At 34.3% G+C, this 21,920-nt stretch overlaps 3 protein-coding genes across 4 annotated transcripts; 2 read left to right on the top strand and 1 right to left on the bottom strand.

The window, feature by feature from the left end:
• The first annotated feature begins 2,297 nt into the window (after positions 1-2,297).
• LOC106638855 (uncharacterized) lies at positions 2,298-4,475 on the top strand. Its single transcript, XM_089594713.1, has 3 exons — positions 2,298-2,452; positions 2,912-3,509; positions 3,578-4,475. Exons 1-3 carry the CDS (start codon positions 2,411-2,413, stop codon positions 4,393-4,395), a joined length of 1,458 nt encoding a protein of 485 aa, XP_089450839.1. The 5' UTR covers positions 2,298-2,410; the 3' UTR covers positions 4,396-4,475.
• An 11,075-nt stretch (positions 4,476-15,550) lies between these two features.
• Positions 15,551-20,004, top strand: LOC106638854 (transient receptor potential cation channel subfamily A member 1-like). Of its 2 annotated transcripts, XM_089594711.1 has the most exons (5): positions 15,551-15,665; positions 16,244-16,709; positions 17,442-17,618; positions 17,925-18,355; positions 19,107-20,004. In XM_089594711.1, the coding sequence occupies exons 1-5, from the start codon at positions 15,651-15,653 to the stop codon at positions 19,752-19,754; spliced, it is 1,737 nt and encodes a 578-aa protein (XP_089450837.1). In that variant the 5' UTR covers positions 15,551-15,650; the 3' UTR covers positions 19,755-20,004. The 2 variants fall into 2 exon arrangements, with proteins under 2 accessions (XP_089450837.1, XP_089450838.1); XM_089594712.1 differs by lacking the exon at positions 17,442-17,618.
• Positions 20,005-20,101: 97 nt separating this feature from the next.
• On the bottom strand, positions 20,102-21,502 carry RpS18 (ribosomal protein S18). The gene is made up of 4 exons (XM_014352260.2): positions 21,419-21,502; positions 20,891-21,076; positions 20,710-20,811; positions 20,102-20,309 (listed from the first exon to the last, which is right to left on the bottom strand). Exons 1-4 carry the CDS (start codon positions 21,419-21,421, stop codon positions 20,142-20,144), a joined length of 459 nt encoding a protein of 152 aa, XP_014207746.1. The 5' UTR covers positions 21,422-21,502; the 3' UTR covers positions 20,102-20,141.
• Positions 21,503-21,920: the final 418 nt, after the last annotated feature.

Raw genomic sequence — 21,920 nt, 5'->3', positions numbered from 1 at the left:
TCTGGTTTTTGAAATCTGTTTCTATTAGATTTCTTATAGTTAATTTTTCATAGATTTTATGCCGAGGGTTTCCGCTGTTAAAAGTTAAACTTTAGCAATTATATAGCCGTAAGTTCATTGTACGTAAGTAGCGTTGTATTTTTATGACAGTTTTTGTGTGACAAAGTATAGTTGCGTGCGGTAGTGTTATATTACCTGGGTACGGTTGTGATGAGGTATGGGAACCGCAGCATTTAGTTTTGATTCGGATACAAAATTTTGAATATGTATACGCACTATTTTGACGTCACTATTCTAATGCAAAATAGGCATGTTTAGTTCACTTCTTCGGCTGTTTGTACTAGAAAAACTTATCAACTGCATTCACTCATTCCGCATTGTTTGTAATAAGCGATTGAATTATCTTAGAACTTTTATATGTCCTTTCTAAAAGTAGATTGTTGCGTTGAATTTGACATTGTTTACAATAAAAAATAATTTAATATGCTTCTATGACAAAACGATTGTACTTTAGGACAAAATTTAAGTTTTTACTTGTAGATACATGAATTCTTTGGTGTAAAAAATATATTTTGATAAGATAACTACCTATGGAAAAAAAAATACTATATGTAATAAATAAATGAGAATAAAAATGCAATTCCTATTATAAAAATTTTTATGCGTAGGTATACATGAAATTATTACAGTCTATATGTATTAGTCGTAGAGTCGTAAGATTTGAAACGTTCGATTCAAATTAAAATTAGAGAATTCTGAGTCGCATTTATATACGTAAAAAATATATGGCCCAATATTATGAATATTCCTTGCGGAAATTATTTAATTCCTTTAATTGTTTGTAAAAAAAAGTAAAAAATAAAATTATAAATACTTATCGAACAATAAGGTATAATATTTATCTTTCTTTATTCTTTATTATTTGTGAAAATTGAATTGAAAAATTTAGTTTTTTGTTATTCTATAATTTGTAGTAAACAGTTATCATAAATTTTGTACTTTTAGAAAGGTCACGTGCGATACAAAAAAAATAATAATAATAACTAATTACTATTTATGACAGTTATTAAATTCTCTCCTAAATTTTAAATCAGGACTTTTTTATTTGTTGTTATCAGTTTTTATTACTTATTATTAAATATTCACAAAGAAATTTTGGGGATCGATTAGATTTTTGTATGTTAATTTCAAAGAAATTGATGCGTTTTTACAGATTTTAATAATTTTGCCATAAAAATTTTAGCACCAGATTAAAGCTCATAAATATTATCCGAATATAATTTATTCTATCGGGAACGGGTTTCAGTCACATGTATATTTTTTTAAAATTTAATCGTCAAGTTAGTGTGATTTATTCATAATCAAATCACAAAAACTACGCTTGTTCTTGAAAAAAAACTTTCATTTCTTAATCACAGTTTTTTCTACAATTTTTTTTTATTTTTTCAAAAGATTAACGTTGAATAATTCCATAAACTTCTGACAACTACGTACAATGATCCATTGTCCTCCGACTTTTTTCGACCACAGGGAAAAATTGTCTTAAACTAGATAAAAAATAAAAAAAAAAAAAAAAAAAAAAAGGTACTCTTGTACGAAGGAGAAAAAAGTACTTTTACTACATAATATGTACTTACTCCCATAAATGGTACTTTAATAGCTTTTATCAATTTTTAGATTACCAGTATCACCCATTGATATGCACAGATTTCACGTACCAACATCCAAGACCTAATTATGCCTATGGCTATGGATATATAGTACAGCTTTAATTGTCTCTGAAAAAACATGTGATTGAGGTATGTACGAGTGACACACTTTTCTCCCTCCACGTGGCAACTCACTCGCCTCGGGGTAGGGGCCAGAAATCGTCTACGCCCCGCCTTATCTTTTCCTTTGTTCTCTATCCGTCCGCCTTACTTTTGTAACTTCGATGGAGTCTATTTTTACCTATAAGCGGAAATAAACGGATAGCCTTTGTTCACCAATGTGACCTTGAGTTTTTTTTACTTGTTTTTGACAATTGATGACGTTTTGAACAAATAACTGCTCTTAAACCCTTCAAAAGTCATTTTTTTTTTCAAGACGTCAAATCTCTTTCAGAGTATGGGCTTAGAGCTGAAAATGATCGATTTTGTTAATTATGTGTATAAATTTACTTTGTCAGAATTTTTCGACTCCTTATGTTACAACAGTTAATTCTTAAATAGTTTAACATCACAATATATTAATATAATATTATTATGTGTTATATCAATATTAATATGTGAATTCACAGCAGCTCATTTCGTTGACTTTTCGAACAAAAGTATATGTAATATCCATTGGGAAAAATTGTTCTACCCCCACCCCAACTGGACGCGGGTCACGTGTTATTCTATCGCTTCCACACATTCTGTGTAGTATAAAGATGATTGTAGACAGTCGACGATTGTCAAACATCAAGTGCACAGTAAGTATATTTTCAAACTTAACAAAAAATTTTTTTTTCCACGTTACTTAGTATTAAACACATCGACATAGCAGCAGCGCTTTTTAATATTATTATCGAGCATTTCTTGGGTAAAATCGACGAACATTTTAATTTGTACATCTACTCTAGGTACAACGGTTGAAAAAATAAAAAAATCTTGGGCACCTCACTGGCTATTGCAATTCCTTCGATTATTTAAACAAAAAATTCAGAGTAATTATTCAGGCAGTTATGTACATTTTTTATATTCCTACGAGTATTATACAATATTTGCACTTGCAAACCTCACCTGAAACAAAAAAAGCTGTAAACAACAATCACGATAACTGAAGCCTTTGTAAATAACACAACAAAAAGTGAAACCTGCAACAAAAAAAAAATAAAAAACGTTGTTCTTGTCTACCTTGTCTCTACCTTGCTTATTTATCGTTTTCTCAGTACACAAGTACACCGGACCGTTCCGTCGAACGAAAAATGCCACCTGCATCAGGAAAAATCATCCTCATGGCCCTGGGTCTGGCGTGCACCGTCGTACAGATGGCCGGGGCAAACAATTTCTCCAAGCAATACGTCGCGGATTCCGTACCTTATTTCGCATCGTCGCTTTACGGTTTGTCGTACGGAGTGGACGAAAGCCTCCTGACCATGATCTGCGAGCAAAGACCGGGGAACTTGACCTGCTGGTTCAACCTGAAGATGACGAACAACACCGAGAAGCTGTGCGCCGCCAACATCATAGAGAACGACGGTCCTCATTATTATTACATAAGCTTGCACGGTACCATGGTGATGGGCAACACGGCCGTGGTGGACTGGGGCAGGTTGCCATTTTTCGGCAACGATCCGGACAAGTGGGTCAGCTTCATCGACATGGACACCTGTAGACCCGTTCACGTGGCATTTCCGAACGTCCTCACAAACAACAATGCCAACTTCCAAGTCGTGGCTTACAACAACAGCGTCCACGTCTTGGTGGACAGCGAGGAGGAGTGCAACGACTCTGTCAAACCGTGCTTGCTCCGATACAATCGCTATGGTATTTTATTTATTGCCACCCACGTAGTCGTGGTTCAAAATAAAACTGTATCGTTGCATTGTTTCCAGGTACACTGACCGACAAACTGGTCTCGTTTCCCTCGATGGAGTACAACAAGGCAATGGTAGCCTCATCTCTCGAACCGAGGAGCGGCGTGTTTTACTCCGTCATCGAGAATCGAGAAGACCTTGGTCAAGTTCTGGTGGTCAAACACATGGGGTACAACGGTTCTGCAACGGTTCTGTTCAACGGTCGTTTCGTGACCAACCAGTACATGGTCATGAAATTGGCGAAGCGTTCGAACGAGCACGGGTACCACTCGCTGTGTCTTCCGGACGGCCTGGACAAGTACTACAAATACCGATGCATACAATTTGGAAGCGACCACGCGATAGTTATGGACGTGGAGGTCACGCTCGAAAAGGATCACTCCATGTTGGAGGTGTTTAACCGGCGCAACGGCGACGGCCTCGTAATTCTATACCTGAATTGCACCCAGTTTAATCTCTACAACTGCAGAAGCTCTCACGTCAAGGTCAAAGTGGTCAATGCCAAAGGGGAGGAGATCGTCGGAGGCGCCGAGCTAGCCGTCCTCGAGTTGGAACGTGCTACCATAATGGTAAAGCCTCTCAAGATCAATCAGCTGGAGACGGATACCGAGCATTGCTTCTACTTTGCTTTCATACACAAGGTTGATCCGAGAGTTGAAGAAACAGACGCGACTCACGTGAAAGTTGAGTACTTGAAACGGTGCATGAACAAGGAGAATAGCGAGCCAGAGGTGGTTACCCGTGATTGCACCCTGACCGGGGGATCCCGTACGTGCATGAACAGTTGCATGAGCGTGTATTTGAACACATGCATGAACAGGTGCATTGTTATGTAAGCAGTTGGTGCTTCATTTGCACAATATTATATACCATATATTTTTGTAATGTAGCTAAGTAATTGTAATGTAATAACAACTATAGCAATTATTTTTTCAACAAACGTATATTATATACATCTTGTTTTTTAAATGTGTAGGTGCTCGGTTTTTTATTTTCCTCGAATTTCCTGAATTTATAATTAATGACTTCCCCAAAAGAAGTACAGTATTGTGTGGTTGCAAAAATAGGGCCACTTGTAGAAAATTCTAAAAAAAAAACTATGTGACTTTTTAAAGGAGAGTCAAAAGAACTTGTGCCAAGTCTAGTCAGAGTCCTAAAGGCTCCTTTTTTACAATATAATATGAACATAAAAATTTCTTCATTTTTAGTGCGAAAATAATTAGGCTTTCGTGCTCAACTGATGGTCGGTTTTCACTATTAAACTGAAGTTTAAGCACATCTTTTGACGGCTGTTAGGATATTTTAATTGTTCAAACAAATTACTGTATATTTACAAAATTCGAACGTCTACGTATTGTTTTAAAATCCTTGTAATTTTACCACACTTCATTCGAATTGTCATCTTTTGTCAATTTTATCGAATAACTGTGTTTTGTTAAAAAAATTGTACTGCAACTAGTATCCTTGTTCTTAAATCCAATTTTTGTTTGTTAATCACAGTTGCCTCCTTTCGAAATTTTTTTATTTTTACTTTTCCAATGGATTTATGTTACAAAGTTGTTAACTCCACGACACACAGTTGCATGTTCTTGAATAATTTTCAATATTGGATTAGATTTTTTTTTAACAACTCCATACTCTTGAAGTAAAAAAAAGACTTTCCTTGGGACTCTTCTTGTACAGTACAAAGTTTATCTTTTAGCAAATCTGTGTAAACAATCAGATAAACATTTTTTTCAGTCAATAATTAATTTTTCCTCGGTAGGATAAAATCATGCTTGAATTTTTTAACACTTCCTGAAAACTTCTGACAACTACGTACAATGATCCATTGTCCTCCGACTTTTTTCGACCACAGGGAAAAATTGTCTTAAACTAGATAAAAAATAAAAAAAAAATAAAAAAGGTACTCTTGTACGAAGGAGAAAAAAGTACTTTTACTACATAATATGTACTTACTCACATAAATGGTACTTTAATAGCTTTTATCAATTTTTAGATTATCAGTATCACCCATTGATATGCACAGATTTCACGTACCAACATCCAAGACCTAATTATGCCTACGGCTGTGGATATATAGTACACCTTTAATTGTCTCTGAAAAAACATGTGATTGAGGTATGTACGAGTGACACACTTTTCTCCCTCCACGTGGCAACTCACTCGCCTCGGGGTAGGGGCCAGAAATCGTCTACGCCCCGCCTTATCTTTTCCTTTGTTCTCTATCCGTCCGCCTTACTTTTGTAACTTCGATGGAGTCTATTTTTACCTATAAGCGGAAATAAACGGATAGCCTTTGTTCACCAATGTGACCTTGAGTTTTTTTTACTTGTTTTTGGCAATTGCTGACGTTTTGAACAAACAACTACTCTTAAACCCTTCAAAAGTCATTTTTTTTTTTCAAGACGTCAAATCTCTTTCAGAGTATGGGCTTAACGCTGAAAATGATCGTTTTTGTTAACTTTTGTGTAAAAGCAGTTTATTCAAATTGGTAAAGTACTTATGTCATTCCCATTCAATGTTTCAATCAATTTAAAATGAAAATCATTTGTATATATGTTCTTGAATAACGTGTTGCTCCTGTATACTGGGATTTTTTAATGAGTGTGACCATACAATTATAAATCAAATGAGTAACTACACCAAATAGGACTAATTGATATTAAACGCACATAATAACAATGAAAATAATAATTACAATCAGATGTCAAATCAATAAAGTAGTTGCACCGCTTCACAATAATGCTATATCTTCGAATCGTGTTGTGTTTAAGTGTTAATGTCAAACTTAATCTCTTTTTTTGTAACTGGGGTAAAATATGATCAGGAAACATTAAACATAAGTCAAAGATTCGTGAAAAAGCTTTTGTGTTCATTTATAATAAATTTTATCTATATTATACGTTGATTCACCACAAGAACTGTTGTTTTAAATTAAAAGGACATTCCTTTTTTTAAATTTTTTTTAAATAATAAGGCCATGTTACTGTTTATCGACAGAAATTATGCAATCAAAAAGATTTTAATTTGTAGATGTTAATTTAATTTGCGTCTGTAAGAACTATACCCTATAAAAAATAATCAATTATTTTTTGAGACAACTGATAGTAAATAAAATAATTAATACTCAAAATAACTTTAGCATTTATGGAACGACAAAAATATGAAAAAATTTTAAAGGACCAGAAAAAGATAAGAAGAATTGAATCACTGTTTAGCTCACAAAGTATAACAGATTATTAATTATGCACGATTATTTTTTTAAAAAAGTAAAAATACTCACATAGCAAAAATAATTTTCTTCATAGATTTTGAATAAGACCTTTGTTACATTTGAAAAACGATAAAAAATATATGAAACCAAACAGTTTTTCGTTAAACTACTGATAACGCATTTTACTTATCTTTACGTTTCATACAACGATTGGAAATCAATATGTATAGTCTGATAATTTTATCTATTCATATATTATAAGATATGATTCGTTGTAAAACTATTGTTTAAACGTGTAGGAATTTGTAGTCGTTATAATTCCACACTAACTAGACGCAGACCACGTGATTTTTTGCTATTCTATCGTTTCCATATATATACTGTGTAATATAAAGACGATGAATTATTTTTGGAGACAGTCGACGATTGTCCAACGTCTACAGCAGGTAAGTACTTGTTGAACTCATTACAACTTCTTCTAACAAAATATATATAAAAAGCTCATAGTTAAACAGTTTATTTAAACATTATTTTCAACAGTTACATTTGTAAAATTAACAAATTTCCAAACTCTTAGAATACAGGTCTAGACCTTAGAAAAAATGTTACCTTCTGCAAAAATCGTTGTGGCCTTGGGTCTGATGTGTGTCGTCATGCAAATAGTTGGGGCACATGATTTTTCTAAAAAGTACATCGAGAATCTACCTCATAGAGATATGCCACTGCACTACGGACTTTCCTATGGAACTAACGAAAGCATTATGTACATGATCTGCTTTGAGAATCCTAGAGAGTTAAGTTGTCGATTTGTCTTGAATATGATGGACAATACCAACAAGACGTGCATTGTAGAGTTTTCACATATCCATAGTTCTGTAGGAAATGGTTACATAACTCTTCATAGGAAGCTGGTAAAAAATACTGCTGTCCTCGAATGGGGAGGATTTACGGACATCCACAAGTCAGATAAAAAGATGAGTATTGTCGACATGGACAATTGTAATTCTGTCACTTTAAGAGATTCAAATATATATGCATTGAGTAGTTCTATACTTGATGTGATCTCTTATCACGATAACTACTACGTCTTGTTTGATCGTTGCGTCGAACAGGGAAATTCATGCATAGTTCGATACAACCGAAACGGTAATAATTTATAAATTAAAGCTTGGGGTGTAAATGGCACTCATAATCGTAATTAAAAATAAAACAATATGTACTCACGTGTGATTCTCTGATTATTTCCAGGTATAAGAATCGGTAGACAGTTTAGTTTGCCTTCGGGGTATTACGATTACGCCAAGTTCGCAAATCGGTATAATCCAAGGTATGGTATATTTTTCTCTACATCACAGCAGAACCGCAAAAATCAAGGTGTAGTCGTAGGTCGCGTAGGCTACACAGGTTTTAAGACTATTTTCGACGACAACTTGGTAAAGTCAGACGACATTATCAGGAAGCGTCATAAGTTTGCAAGTGATCACGGGTACTTGTCAGTATGTATACCAGAAGTTGATCAGAAAAAAGAAGTAGTTCGCTGCTCACAATATAACATTAACTGCAAGGTAATGGACACCAAAGTGGCACTAGAAGGAAATCATACTGTACTCGAAGTATTTAATCGTCCACGAGGTGGTATCGTTATCTTTTACTTGATGTCAAATCTTTCTAGCCGGGGTATTTCTCATGTCAAGGTTCAGGTGATGGATATCAATGGTAACGTCACCAAGAACGCCGAGTTGATCGTTCCTGAGCTGGAGTATTTGACCATATATTTCCAAGAGATTCGGATCAATTACTTAGAAACGGACACCCAGTATTGCTTTTACTTTACCTACATAAAAGAGGTAAATCCAACAAGTGAAGAATTAAATAAAGTGCCTATCAGTGATACTCAGGATATAAAAGTGGAGTATCTTAAAACGTGTGTAAACAAAAAGGATAGCAAAGCAGATGTGAATACACGACACCTTACTGTGAGTCCCGAATCTGAACCGAATTGCAAAAATCATATTCGTAAGTGCATGAACGAGTGCATGAAAGACTACATGGACAAGTGCAGTTGCAAGTGCATGGTATGATGAATATAATTAGCAGCTGGTAGTTTTCAGACTACAATTTTAACTAATAATACTTTCAGCTATTGTTTTATGTTTTGTTGAAAAAACAAATAATAATCAATGTGCCATGCATAGTTTGGATATATTTGGTTACTTCTTGGAAAGCCGATTTGGATATGAAAGTATTAATAGTTTTTAATTGTAAGTCCAGTGTTTTAGTCTTTGATTATTTAAATCAATGCCAGTCAATAAGTATCTTCGTTATCGGCTCCATTTGAAACTGATTATCAGTGGCTATTACTAGTGTCTTTAATAAAATATCTTGTGACCTTAATTAATACTAAGGTAAAATCAAATTATTCGTAATTTTTAAAAGTTTCTTATACAATATTCTCGGTTGCATATATGTTGATTAGAGAAAGGTTTTTAAAATCGTATAACTTCACCATTTACTCATATGATGGTATTAAAGCTAAAAGATGTTTAAAAAAAAAAGATTTGTACAACTTAGTGGCAACATCATTATTGCATAGATAAGATTTATTTAGTATGTATGTTGGCAAAGACCACAAAAATAAGCGAAAGAAATGTAAGCCACATTGTTTTCTCTTTTGGTATAGTGTGTAATGCTTATGGAGTAATAACATTGATTCATTTTGGTGCATTCATTGTAATCTATTTGCAACTAAATGAATTACTCTTAAAAATTATATAATTTGTTTGATTTACAGACGCAAAACATTCTGATGAAAAGAATTAATGTAAGAGCGAAAGTAAACAAGTAAATTACCCTGTAAAATCGATGATTAACAATTAATAAAACCTCATTAGAAAATAAAGCAATCGATGAAATCTCAAAATTTTCGATATTTATTTTTTTTAATTTATCAGATCGAAAGAAAAGAAAACCCCAGTTTAACTGAAATTTAACATTTCAGCTATGAAATGGTCATCGGAAAATTGCATACCACATATAATAGTCAATTAGGATTTTGCATGAAAAATTCTATTGGGTCCATCTTGTATAATTTTGAAAAATAAACGACAAGTACTACCATTATTACCATTATGTGGACATGACACGTAATAATAACAATCATAATAATAATAATAATAAAATAAATTATGACTTATGGACTCGGATATTTTATTATACCTACTTATTAATGTTGTAAGATATTTCTCGTTTTATTATATGTCATTCTCAGTTATAATTTCCCTTAAATCATCTGATAGTACATTTGCAGTGCTTTTTCGTAGTTCAATCCGTGAATAAAGCTACTTTGTTCCATAAATGATTATAATAAATTATTACACAATAGCAGATCACGTGGTTTATTTAGCATGTATGACCAATTTTGCACTAAATTACAAAAATTATTAAAACGAAATATATTTACATTATAAAAATACTATAGAGTAAAAGTGTTTGATTTGTTTGTGATGTAAAAGAAACATATAGTTGAAAAACTGTACACGATGAAAGTTATTGTACAAAAATATCCATAGCAACTTCGTCATTCACAAAACTGACGAAAATATCAAACTTAAATAAAATGCAAAAAGTTGAGATAAATTTAATTATTATACAGATGAGCTATATGAAGCGATCATATGCACATTTGTGGGTAAAATAAGTATGAAATTGCTCTTGTAACCACAATAATTTTTGCAACAAATTTTGAAGTAATTATATACGTTGTACTCAATAAATTTCTAGGACATTAATTAAAGATAATAAAAAGACGTGTATGAGATCATATAAAAAATAGTTCTTTGTTACACCACTTTCTTATCCGTACTTTCGGTACGGCAGGGTATACGTACATGATAATAATTTTATCTATTACACTGTTCTTTTAAAAACTATTGTTTAATGGTCATTGAAGTCATTTTTTTAAGGAGTAAGAAGCACTTTTATGACATACTAAAGAAAATGTTATCGAATGACGGACATAGTGTAGTACCTCGAAATTAACTCGGTAAAAAAATCACGTGATCTCGCGACATCTTATCGCTCCTACATAGTGTATGGTATAAAAGATGTTGAATCGATTTTGGAGACAGTTAACGGTTGCCTAATTTCAAGTGCGGGGTAAGTACTTATTGAAGTTGTCACACCTTTTTTCCACAACACATATCAGAAGCACATTATTATTATTATTATTATTATTATTATTATTATTATTATTATTATTATTATCTATACACAGGTCTAGAAAAAACGTTACCTTCTGCAAAAATTGTTGTGGCCTTGGGTCTGATGTGTGTCGTCATGCAAACGGTTGGGGCACAAAATTTCTCCAAGGAGTACATCGAGAATCTACCTCATAGAGATATGCCACTGCACTACGGACTTACCTATGGAACTAACGAAAGCATTATGTACATGATCTGCTTTGAGAATCCTAGAGAGTTAAGTTGTCGATTTGTCTTGAATATGGTGGACAATACCAACAAGACGTGCATAGTAGAGTTTTCACATATCCATAGTTCTGTAGGAAATGGTTACATAACTCTTCATAGGAAGCTGGTAAAAAATACTGCTGTCCTCGAATGGGGAGGATTTGCTGAAACCCGCGAGTCAGATGTAAAAATCACCATTGTCGTGGTGGCATCGTTATCGTGTACTTGGACTCCGTGACTTGGTCAAATATCGTCAACTGTGACATTTCTCGTGTCAAGGCCCAGGTGGTGGATGCGAGTGGTAACGTTACCACAAACGTCGATCCGACCATTCTTGTGTTGCAGAACGTGCGCAAGGATTTCTCTGACTGAGATCAATTACTTAGAAACGGATACCCAGTATTGATTTTACTTTGCCCACATACAAAGGGACAATCCAACAGGTGGAAAACTAGACATAGTGCCTATCAATGGTACTCAGGATAAGAAAGTCGAGTACTTGAAACGGTGCGCATGAACAAGGAGAATAAAGAGCCAGAGGTGGTTACCCGTGATTGCACCCTGACCGGGGGATCCCGTACGTGTATGGACGATTGCACGCACAAACATTTAAACAAATGCATGAACAAATGCATGATGTAGAAGCTGGTACTTCATTGAAAAGATCTCATGTAAAACTTGACAAAGCTTTTGAAGTAATTGTTATTTGAATTGTATGACTTGGCTCTGTTAAAAACTGATTTCCATGGCTATAACAATACCGTAGCGTCTATAAAATCATCTTTTATGACCTTAATCACTACTTATCATTATGTATACCTACATGAAATTGTAATTGTAATATCAACTATTCAACATTGACGTACTTACATGTGTAACTTAAAGATACATCCACAAAAAAGTAATTACATTATGTCCGTCAATATGTTGAAGGATTTAAATGAACTCAAGTGATTTTAAGTTTTCGTAATTGATGGTTGTCTCTAATATTTATGTATACATAAAAAAGGGGAAAACTTTGTTCTTCGGTATTCATTTAAATTACACATTTTCAGTAGATATCAATTTCAATATGAATTTCAAGTAATTCGATTAACAAATTTTTTTTCGGTAACTGGAATATATTTTAAGATATTTACATGATGGTTGTATTATTTTAACCCATAATTCTTCCAGATGTTTGTTTAATTTTTTAGCCATACTGGTTTTTTGTTAATGTGTCATTCAGAAATTACGACTTAAATGTAATGATATGGATGATGCTTGAAATTAATTTTTTTTCTTCTGGGACAAGGTACTAACGTTAAATTTTGGTATTTTATCTCATTAAGATTTATGGGATATATATATATAATAACTAAAACTTATTACAGCATCGATACTGCAACATATAAAGGTGTTGATAAATCAGATGATAATATTTATATAAATTTTCCCGTAGAAATGTTGAACAACATTCGTGAAGGCTTGCCACCTCATGAACTTAAATTTAAAATAGGTACAATAGTAATGTTAATTCGAAATTTGAGTATATCAGACGGATTATGTAACGGTACAAGATTGCGAGTTACTAAATTACTGAAGTATAACGTAGAAGGCAAAATAGTAACAGGAGAAAAAATTGGTAATAAAGTTTTCATTCCAAGAATTACATTAAATACTGGAAATACTTCATCATTAACTTTTATTTATATAGAAAACAATTCCCATTAGTTGTAGCATTTGCTATGACTATAAATAAGTCTCAAGGTCAAAGTTTTGATGATGTGGTATTATACTTAAAAAAACCTCTATTTTCTCATGGTCAATTATACGTGGCTTTATCAAGATGCAAAAATAAAAATGGAATTTTTGTTCAAGTCGATAGAGAAAACAGTTTAAAGATTGAAAATATAGTTTGGAAAGAAATTTTTGAATATAACAATGTATCTAATATTCATAACATGATTTAATTATTATTTTTTTATGTATAGGTAAAATGTATTAGTTAATAATACATATTATGAATGTATATTGTGTTCATCTATTGTACCAATTTCAGCATTAATTTAAAACAAAATAAAAATGGACGTAAGTCTTCGTGGTTTCATAAGGCTTTATAAGATGACTCATACAGTGATGCGAAACTTTCATTGTTTATATTAATGATACTCTAAATTTAACTTAAGTTTATGTACGTAAAAAGAAGAGTTGTGTCATAAAGGACTATATAAGTGATGATAATATAATAATTATGCGCACCAATATATGTGTATATATTATTTGGTTTCAAAATATTGTTAACTCCATATAAATTGGTTATTAAACGTACTTAGTTGTATAAATAATGATGTTTTGCGCAACAACCCCTTATGAATCAATTTATGACTTTTAATTTCTTCTTGACGATGAAATAAATCATGGCAATAAGACAGTTTTGTCCAAAGATAGATAAAGACGGTATGATCACAGTCAGGTTCCAAAAAAGTGGTGTGGGAAGGCAGTGGGGGCCATGAAAAAATTCATGGGGGTCAGTGGGAGGGCCATAGGGGGTAGGTGGGGGAAAGTGGGATGTTTTGAGAAAAAATACTATACAATATTTCCATGTGATTTGGTAGAAATGTGGTAATAGACTTTAACACATTGACAGGGCTGGCAAAATGCAACGTTACAAAATGCTAATAAAAAAAGTCAGCCCACCAAAAACTTTATGCTTACAAAGAAACCAAGGGATCCAGTAAATTGAAATACAATTGATTGTATTTAAGTTTAGCTGATTATAGTATTGTGCAGTAATCTGTAACTATTTGATTAAATATTAAAACATACATTGTTATCATCCCATGAAGCCATACGTGGTTAAACCCTTGGCTTGAATAAAGACTTATACCATACTTCTATACTATTCATATATTTTGTGGGGGGTCGGTGAGGGGCAGTGGGGGGGGGGGCGCGGTGGGGGCCATGAAAAAATGTGTGGGGGTCGGTGGGGGGGCTGTGGGGGGTTTTGATAAAAACTACAATATGTCAAAATAAGCAAGAAAATAACGGATTTTTACCTTATTTTGTGGGGGGTTGGTGGGGGGGCGGTGGGGAGAAAATGGGGGGCGGTGGAGGGAATGGGGGGGGCGGTGGGGGGTTTGTGTGGAATGCCCCACTGAGTTAACTATATAATATAGGAAGATATATATATATATATATATATATATATATATATATATATATATATATATATATATATATATATATATATATATTGTATGTATTTTTTTTAAATAATAGTGATTTCCTTCCTTTTTTTGTTTTTTTTAATGAATTAGTTCTTTGGAAATCCAATTAGAAAAGTGTAAAAAAAATATTGAAAAATTTTTAAACAGAAAACTGAAGCATAGATTTTAAGAAAACTTTGGACCACCTAATTAATAGCGCTTTTCATATCTAACTATTAAAAGAGGCGTTTTAAATTCATAACAGATAAGGTGAATATACGCCTTTTAAATAATTTTTTTTGTATTAACAAAAAATGATATTACCAAAACCTTCATAATATTAAAAATAGGTAGTCGTCTTTTTGTACCATTATACTTCAATATTTAACTTTTGCGTGTGGTAGAAAAAAGTTATTGATGTGTACTCAAAACACGTGACTATCTGTTAACCATGTGGAAAATGGTAATTATATTAATTTACGTATTAATATAATATAATTGTATTGTTGATATTTAAATTGAATAAACAATTAAACAGCGTTTATTTAATTATTATAAATAAATTACGGTGAAAAGGTTGAAGTGACTGTTTAGCGTTTTTCCTTTTTTCACATCTTTACAAATCCTTAATTTTGTCACATTTGCGTGCACTAAAGGCTCGACTAAAGGTGGCCCACGAGTCCACGTGATATCGATTTCAAGCCTATCAATACCAAGTATTCCAATTAGCATATCTCCCTTGAGGATTGCAAACTATTGAACTATTGAAGTGCATTGGCTAAGTATCTATAGTTCATGTGAACAGCACTCTGCACCCGAACGAGACTCTCAAATTCAGGAAAATGAAAAATTCAACGAGTAGGTGACTAAACAAAGCCAACTTTCATTTCTGACCTTTACGATTACCCATCACTAATCACACGAAAGCTATGATTACCAAGAGAAAGCCCTGAATCAGCAACACGAATCACCGAGAATTACAGGAAGTTTGTAAGCAAACAAGCTCATGAGTATACCTATACATGAGTGACGATGTGCCAAGTAATTATGGCCCTCTATATCTTACTTATGTATTATATATAGGGTTTGGAGGGTGAGAATAACTATTACTTGAGCGATTGGCTTAGGAAGCAGTGATACAACATTGCAGTTTGCTTGTGCGTTCATCGGTGTATATTTTTTTGATTTTCAAGTGCAATCATCCAAGTAATCCTCGAACGATGGTAATGTGTAAGGTAAGTGTAAGTTGGTACTTTTTTCGGACTTTAAAGTCCGAATTAAGAAATCTTGGTATTATTGCATAAAATATTTCTTTATTTATACTATAACGATATTGTAAACAAACTCTAGTGGATGAAACATTGTAAAGGGTTGAAAACCCATTATTTATCATGCAGACCCTATTTTTGCACAGTGTTTTAAGTATAGCCATATACGATTGAATAAGAGGGTATAACAAATGTTGTTCATAATTAATAAAATGTTGATCATGTTGATAATTTGTGATATAGCAAGACAATAACAACAAATCGCATGCAATTATATTTTACTAAAATTGTTAGAAGAAACTATTTTTTTTTTTAACACGAACATGCAAAATTCTTGATCTTGTTTCGTTACCCCCCCCCCCCCCCCAGTGTACATGAATTACTTAATGGTTGCCAGAGAAAATAAATAATCAAAAAAGAAAAAATATAGTACCCTATTCTAGGGTTTGTAAATATGTATTATCCTGTAGAAATCAATTGGAAATTTTGAAGTCTAATATAAAAGTAACCCAATAACCTTGTAACCCTCTCACCCCCATATACAGTGGCTGGAAGAGCTGATTCTCTGTCTGCGGAGTTGTGACGAGAGTGAAATAAGGAGCCAACTGGACCATTTTCCAAGACTGTTAGAGGTGCACAACCATTTTGGGGACAGTTTACTGCACATGATCTCGAGGAGGGGTAACAGCGAGAGGATCGGCTTCGTCGCCGGTTACCTTATAGCGGCCGGCTGTGACGTCAACCGTAGAAATAATTTCAACAATCCACCACTGCAGTACGCGATTTGGGAGAACGACAAGTGGGTCGCGAAAGCACTACTAGACGCGGGGGCTACGGTGGACAACGCGTTCTTTGACTCGAACGAGAGCCCCTTGCACATCGCCGCGTATCACGGGAGTCTCGACGTACTGGAGTTATTGCTATCGCAGAGGGACTTGGACGTCAATCAGGTCGACTGTTCGGGAAATACCGTCTTGCACTCGGCCACGGCGTGCTTGCCCGTTGTTAATGGTGAGTGGGTCATGACATCTTATAAAAGGAGAAAAAAAAAAAGGAGTTGATGCACATTCTTGACATTTCTAAGAATAATTCAAGCCCAGACTCGGTGAGATTCATTCAAAATTGGATGAGAAATACGTAAAATTAGATGTCAAACGAACGATGCATAAAGTGAATTTTTGCATCTTTTCCTCGGATTACAATGGATTGTACTAAAATTAATTTTGAATTGTTCTATGATGTAAAAAAGATGTGTGCCAACCCTTTTGTTCGTGTAAAAATGGACAGAAAAAAAAAAATGATTTAATTACTGTAAGTAAAAGTAATTAGTTAAATATCGGTAGGGTATAGAAAGCTGATATATCTAATGTGACCAAATTAATGGGAGAAATCGGCTGGAAGTGATGTTATTATTGTATCAACCTTTCTTTTATGTAATTTATTGAAAAAAGAAAAGTCGTCGCACATTTTTGATGTTCTAAAGAATACACAAAGCATACGATTTTAATGAGATTAAAGAATTTGAAAAATGTCAAACGTGCCATTTGGTTTTTATGACTCTTCGTTTGGATTTAATTTTAAAACTATGTTCGAAATATTGTTACAAAGTTTGAAATATTATTTGTTGGAAGTACAATATTTCTCTAACATGTACTATCTATGTATATTTTAAACAATGTTTTACTATAATTTATTGAAAAATTCTTTAAATTATCTTTAAATTGATTTGAATATGATTACAAGACCCGTGGGGCAAGGAAAAACTCCTGGAATCACTTGAAAGGAAAACTCCACGGAAAAACCATCCCCGAAACAGCCGTACGGAGACAACCAAGTACCCAACCAACCAAGTAACATTTTCCAAAACCCATTGTACTTACCACGTGACCAAGAAATTTACCTTGCGTGGCCCATACAACGGTATTAAAAAGAAATTAAGATTGTAAAAAATGTACTTCGTACATAAATAAGTGTCAACGCTTGAAATAACGGAACTCGAAAGTAACGAGTTTGAATAAGTAAAACTTTTTTTATTTTTTGACTCTCTCTCGAAACCGAAAAATAAAACCACGTATTGCCGGTAAAGTTATGATTCCCCAACACCGTACGTTCACTACAAAGCAGCTCCTTGAAAAGAGTTTCATATAAACTACCCTCCCTGAACTACTTATCGTTGTCGTCCAAGCAAATAAGACTAAAAAAAAATGTCCACGTGTGCCCTCGCAGACAACACCAGGGTCTTGGAGGCGCTGATAAACGCCGGTGCGAACGTGAACGCGGCGAACAACGAAGGATGGACCCCATTGTCGTACGCCCGGAAGCTCAACGAGGTGAAATTGCTGCTGGACAGGGGTGCAAACGTCAACGCCACCTCGAATTCGGGCCAAACGGCGTTGCATCAAGCTGTGGTCAATCACGCCGGCGTCGAGGTGATAAGGGGTCTCCTGGTGGCCGGCTGCGACGTCAACCGGCTCGACAGGGACCACAGGAGCGCTTTGCATTACGCGGTCGAGGAGTTCAACGAGGATCTGCTGAAGCTGCTATTGGGCGAGGGTGCATTAGCCGACGTCATCGATTGCGATGGGCTCGATCCTCTCTGTTATGGATTGAGCAACGCGGGGACCCCCGACGGCAACTTTTTTACCGTTGTCTTGACGGTGAGTTTATTCAATTGGATCAAATTCGACAACTGTTGTTGTGAGTTTTTATTTTCGTCATAAATAAAATCTTCACAAGTATAAGTGATCAACTGTTGCGAATTATAACTGATCGGTACTCAATGATTTGTTTGCAATTCATATAAAATTCTGTAAATTATCATTGATTGTTTGGAAAAATTATTGTCAATGACGCAACATAATCATAATTTTTAGTTCAATTTTCATAAACAAAAAAGTAATGATAACTAATGATAACTATTTATTAGAAAGTTAAATATTGTTAGTCCTAAATCTGGACACTATTATTTATAGTGTGATTACTCTTGAACGTATAATCTGCATCTGCAGCAACAAAATTTGGATGTAGTAGTTCAAAAGTTGATACAGAAATCCTATTCTCTTACCGATTTATTCATTTCAATACTTTTTCAGAATTGTTAAATACAAAATTACTATATTTATAAGTATAAATTTAAACAACTCGAGGTCTGTTAGGGTATACTGTTACTTACCTACATATATAATATTCCCAACAAAAAAAGGTAGGGAGATGGACACTTTTCTTACTACCGATTTTTCCAAGACACAATTTTCCCGAGTATAAAATAGAACTTGAAAAAAATGTCTTTTGTAAAGAGTGTTGTATAATCTGAAAAAAAAGTTCTGGATAAACCCAAGAGTTGAATCGATCAAAATTAAGACATGTCATATGCATCCCTCTTCAGTAATGTATGAACAATAATTACAGATGAAACGAGTCATGAGTTGCATGGAGCTACTGTTCCAGCACGGCGCCAGGGTCAACCGAGCCGATCGAAGCAAGAGTCCCATGTACATCGCTCTCAACATGCGTTACGATTTCAACATCATACGTTGCTTGCTCGAACGCGGAGCGACTTTCGACCTGGAGGATCTGATCATAAAAGTCGTGGTGAGCGATGAAAAATCCTCGGACATCTCGAAGTTGCTACTCGCCCGCGTGGCCATCAGCAACGTAGTTCTGGGACACGTTCCAACGTTGGCTCCCTTACATCGGAGCTACTACGAGCAATGCGTCAACGAACTGCAGCTTTTGAAGGACACCCCGATAGAAGACACCGGAGAAGTGTTTTTCAAGGTGCTGGCGAACTCGAGCATCGCGCGATTCGTGCAGGACAAGGGGATCGTCAAGTTTTTCAGTGATTCGACCTATGCAATTTGCGAGATGTTTCCCATTTACGGGAAAGAGCTGGTCAAGCGGTTCGCTCGGGAAAAACATAGGCAGTGCCTCGTATCGGGAGCCATGCAGAGCTTGAGCTGTATTATGGGGGTGAGTCAGTACTCGTACCATCTGATTTTTCAAGAGATCATGGGTTACTTAACCGAGAAGGATATGACCAATTTGTACTTGGCTTAAGACTGCTCATGTTTATACCAATCAAAAGAACAAAAAATTAAACTAGATAGCTTTTAGACTTGTAATGGTTGTTTTGTTTTATAAGTTATCATGTAATCATTTCGTTACTTTGTACTTAGGGAATCTTATTTTTTGGATAGTTGCAAATTTCGACAATGTTAAAATTAATACCTGGATGAGTTCTGATTTTTATTATTTATTTGAGCTGTATATAATAAAAAAATTAATATAAATTGTAATTTAGAAAGTTCATTGTGATTAATTTTTTATGATTACTTTCAAAATAATACTATGAAAGTGAAGAATTGGTGTATCAATAAAATGAGTAAACAATTTGGCTTAATAAATTAGATTTATAAAATTTTTATTATCATTAAACAGATTAAATTACTTCTTTTTGGACACACCCACAGTACGACCCCTACGACCAGTCGTCTTTGTGTGCTGTCCACGCACACGAAGGCCCCAGTAGTGACGCAGACCTCTGTGTGCACGTATCTTCTTCATACGTTCAAGATCCTCACGAAGCTTTGAGTCTAAGTTGGAACTCGTGAGCTGAAAGTTAAATTTGATTATTCAATAAAGAAATACTGCTCAACTTTAAGAATTTGTGATATTCTTCTAATTTGTTGAATGTTGCATGTTTATGAAATTCAATATCCAGAATTTATGTGAAATTCCAAGATCTTAGAAAGTGCAGTTACTATTGCACAATGTACCAGTCAAATAATATATCAATTGACATTATTAACCGTGTGATTGTGCATCATCAGATATCATTCAAGTTGATAAAAGTATGACAAGTCAGATGGCTACATCTAAAATTTTTTCAAAAAAACCGCAGTTTGTGACCAAAAGAGACATTAGCAACGTAAACAAATAAATATTTAGTGGCTTTTTAATGTACTTGGAAAATAATCGTAAACTGTCGATGCATGATAATTAGACGACTTACTTGTGAGTATTTTCCGTCAACAATGTCCTTTTGCCTGTTGAGGAACCAGTCAGGAATTTTGTACTGCCTGGGATTCGCCATAATAGTGACGATCTTTTCAACCTGTAAACAATACACATTTTTGAGAACATGCAAGTTACAAGAGGTTAGGTTTTCGAAGTAACTGGAGAGCAAAACTTACCTCCTCTTCGGAGCATTCACCAGCTCGTTTGTCAAGGTCGATGTCGGCCTTCTTGAGGACGATATTGGCGTAGCGCCGACCCACACCCTTGATGGCAGTCATGGCGAACATGACCTTCCTGTTACCATCGATGTTCGTGCCCATGACACGAAGAATGTGCTGAAACTTCTCTGGAATAACGAGCGACTGCAACACAACAACGACACATTATTTCTCTATTCACTGCAATTATACATTTTAACAACTACTTGGATGGGCTTAATTGCTAATTAGATTTGCCTAATTTTTTTGGCATAAAATAAACACACACGAACGCGTTAGCCATGGGCGACGACTTAACCTCCCCCGGAGGAGAGGCACAGATAAACTTCGCAATAATTACGACTATCACATATCGCCGAAAAATAATTATATCGCGTAAAACACGTAATCACGCCTAACGAGTCCTTTTGATAGCTGTAGATCTATCGAGAGCGATGTTTACAACATTTTTGGATTGATTCCACTAAAAAAAGAACAATCACTCACCATGTCGTCTGTGAGTCGAACGCCGAAAGAGAGCTTCTTCTGAGCAGAAGAGCACGTTGTTGTTGCGGTGGCGGTATTCGACCTAGTTTTACCTGACTAACTATGACCTAACATTTTTTTTGAATTTTTGAAGAGGGAAAAAAAATTAGAATCATAATCATCTACGTCTCTCACTATTGTGCAACAAAAATGTTTTAATTTTTGTAAATAAAAACAATACTAAAATTTTACCTTTGACGTGGAATATAACACATGATTTTCTACTTGAGGTGTGCGTATTAACGATAAGAGAGTGACATACTCTATTTTTTTTTTTTAATTATTAACTTTGTTTCGCAATGTATTGGTTCATTGGTTAAAAAAATTAAAAAATCACTGTTCGCTGTACTTTACGATCTTTTTTCATAGTAATTATTGTCAATAAAAGTGAATCAACTAAATCATATCAACTCCAATTTTTTGTACCCTGAAGGGAGTAGAAGAATTCTTTATTTGAAAAGAA

Source organism: Copidosoma floridanum, unplaced genomic scaffold (genome assembly GCF_036245765.1).
Source record: "Copidosoma floridanum isolate Cflo_tuat_1 unplaced genomic scaffold, Cflo_Japanese_pri ptg000021l, whole genome shotgun sequence".
NCBI classification, from domain to species: Eukaryota; Metazoa; Arthropoda; class Insecta; order Hymenoptera; family Encyrtidae; genus Copidosoma; species Copidosoma floridanum.
Note: the sequence above shows the minus strand (reverse complement) of the source record. Positions and strands in the feature narration are given on the sequence as shown.

What these genes read in the sequence shown, in the direction of transcription:
- LOC106638855 (XM_089594713.1), top strand. Translation starts at nt 2,411, where the DNA reads ATGATTGTAGACAGTCGACGATTGTCAAACATCAAGTGCACA. An exon ending in TGTCAAACATCAAGTGCACA is followed by an intron (nt 2,453 to 2,911) that starts GTAAGTATATTT and finishes TCGTTTTCTCAG; the next exon opens with TACACAAGTACACCGGACCG. An exon ending in GCTCCGATACAATCGCTATG is followed by an intron (nt 3,510 to 3,577) that starts GTATTTTATTTA and finishes CATTGTTTCCAG; the next exon opens with GTACACTGACCGACAAACTG.
- RpS18 (XM_014352260.2), bottom strand. An exon ending in GTGAATGCTCCGAAGAGGAG is followed by an intron (nt 20,812 to 20,890) that starts GTAAGTTTTGCT and finishes TATTGTTTACAG; the next exon opens with GTTGAAAAGATCGTCACTAT. An exon ending in TTGACGGAAAATACTCACAA is followed by an intron (nt 20,310 to 20,709) that starts GTAAGTCGTCTA and finishes TTTAACTTTCAG; the next exon opens with CTCACGAGTTCCAACTTAGA.
- LOC106638854 (XM_089594711.1), top strand. An exon ending in CTTGCGTGGCCCATACAACG is followed by an intron (nt 17,619 to 17,924) that starts GTATTAAAAAGA and finishes GTGCCCTCGCAG; the next exon opens with ACAACACCAGGGTCTTGGAG. An exon ending in TTTTTACCGTTGTCTTGACG is followed by an intron (nt 18,356 to 19,106) that starts GTGAGTTTATTC and finishes CAATAATTACAG; the next exon opens with ATGAAACGAGTCATGAGTTG.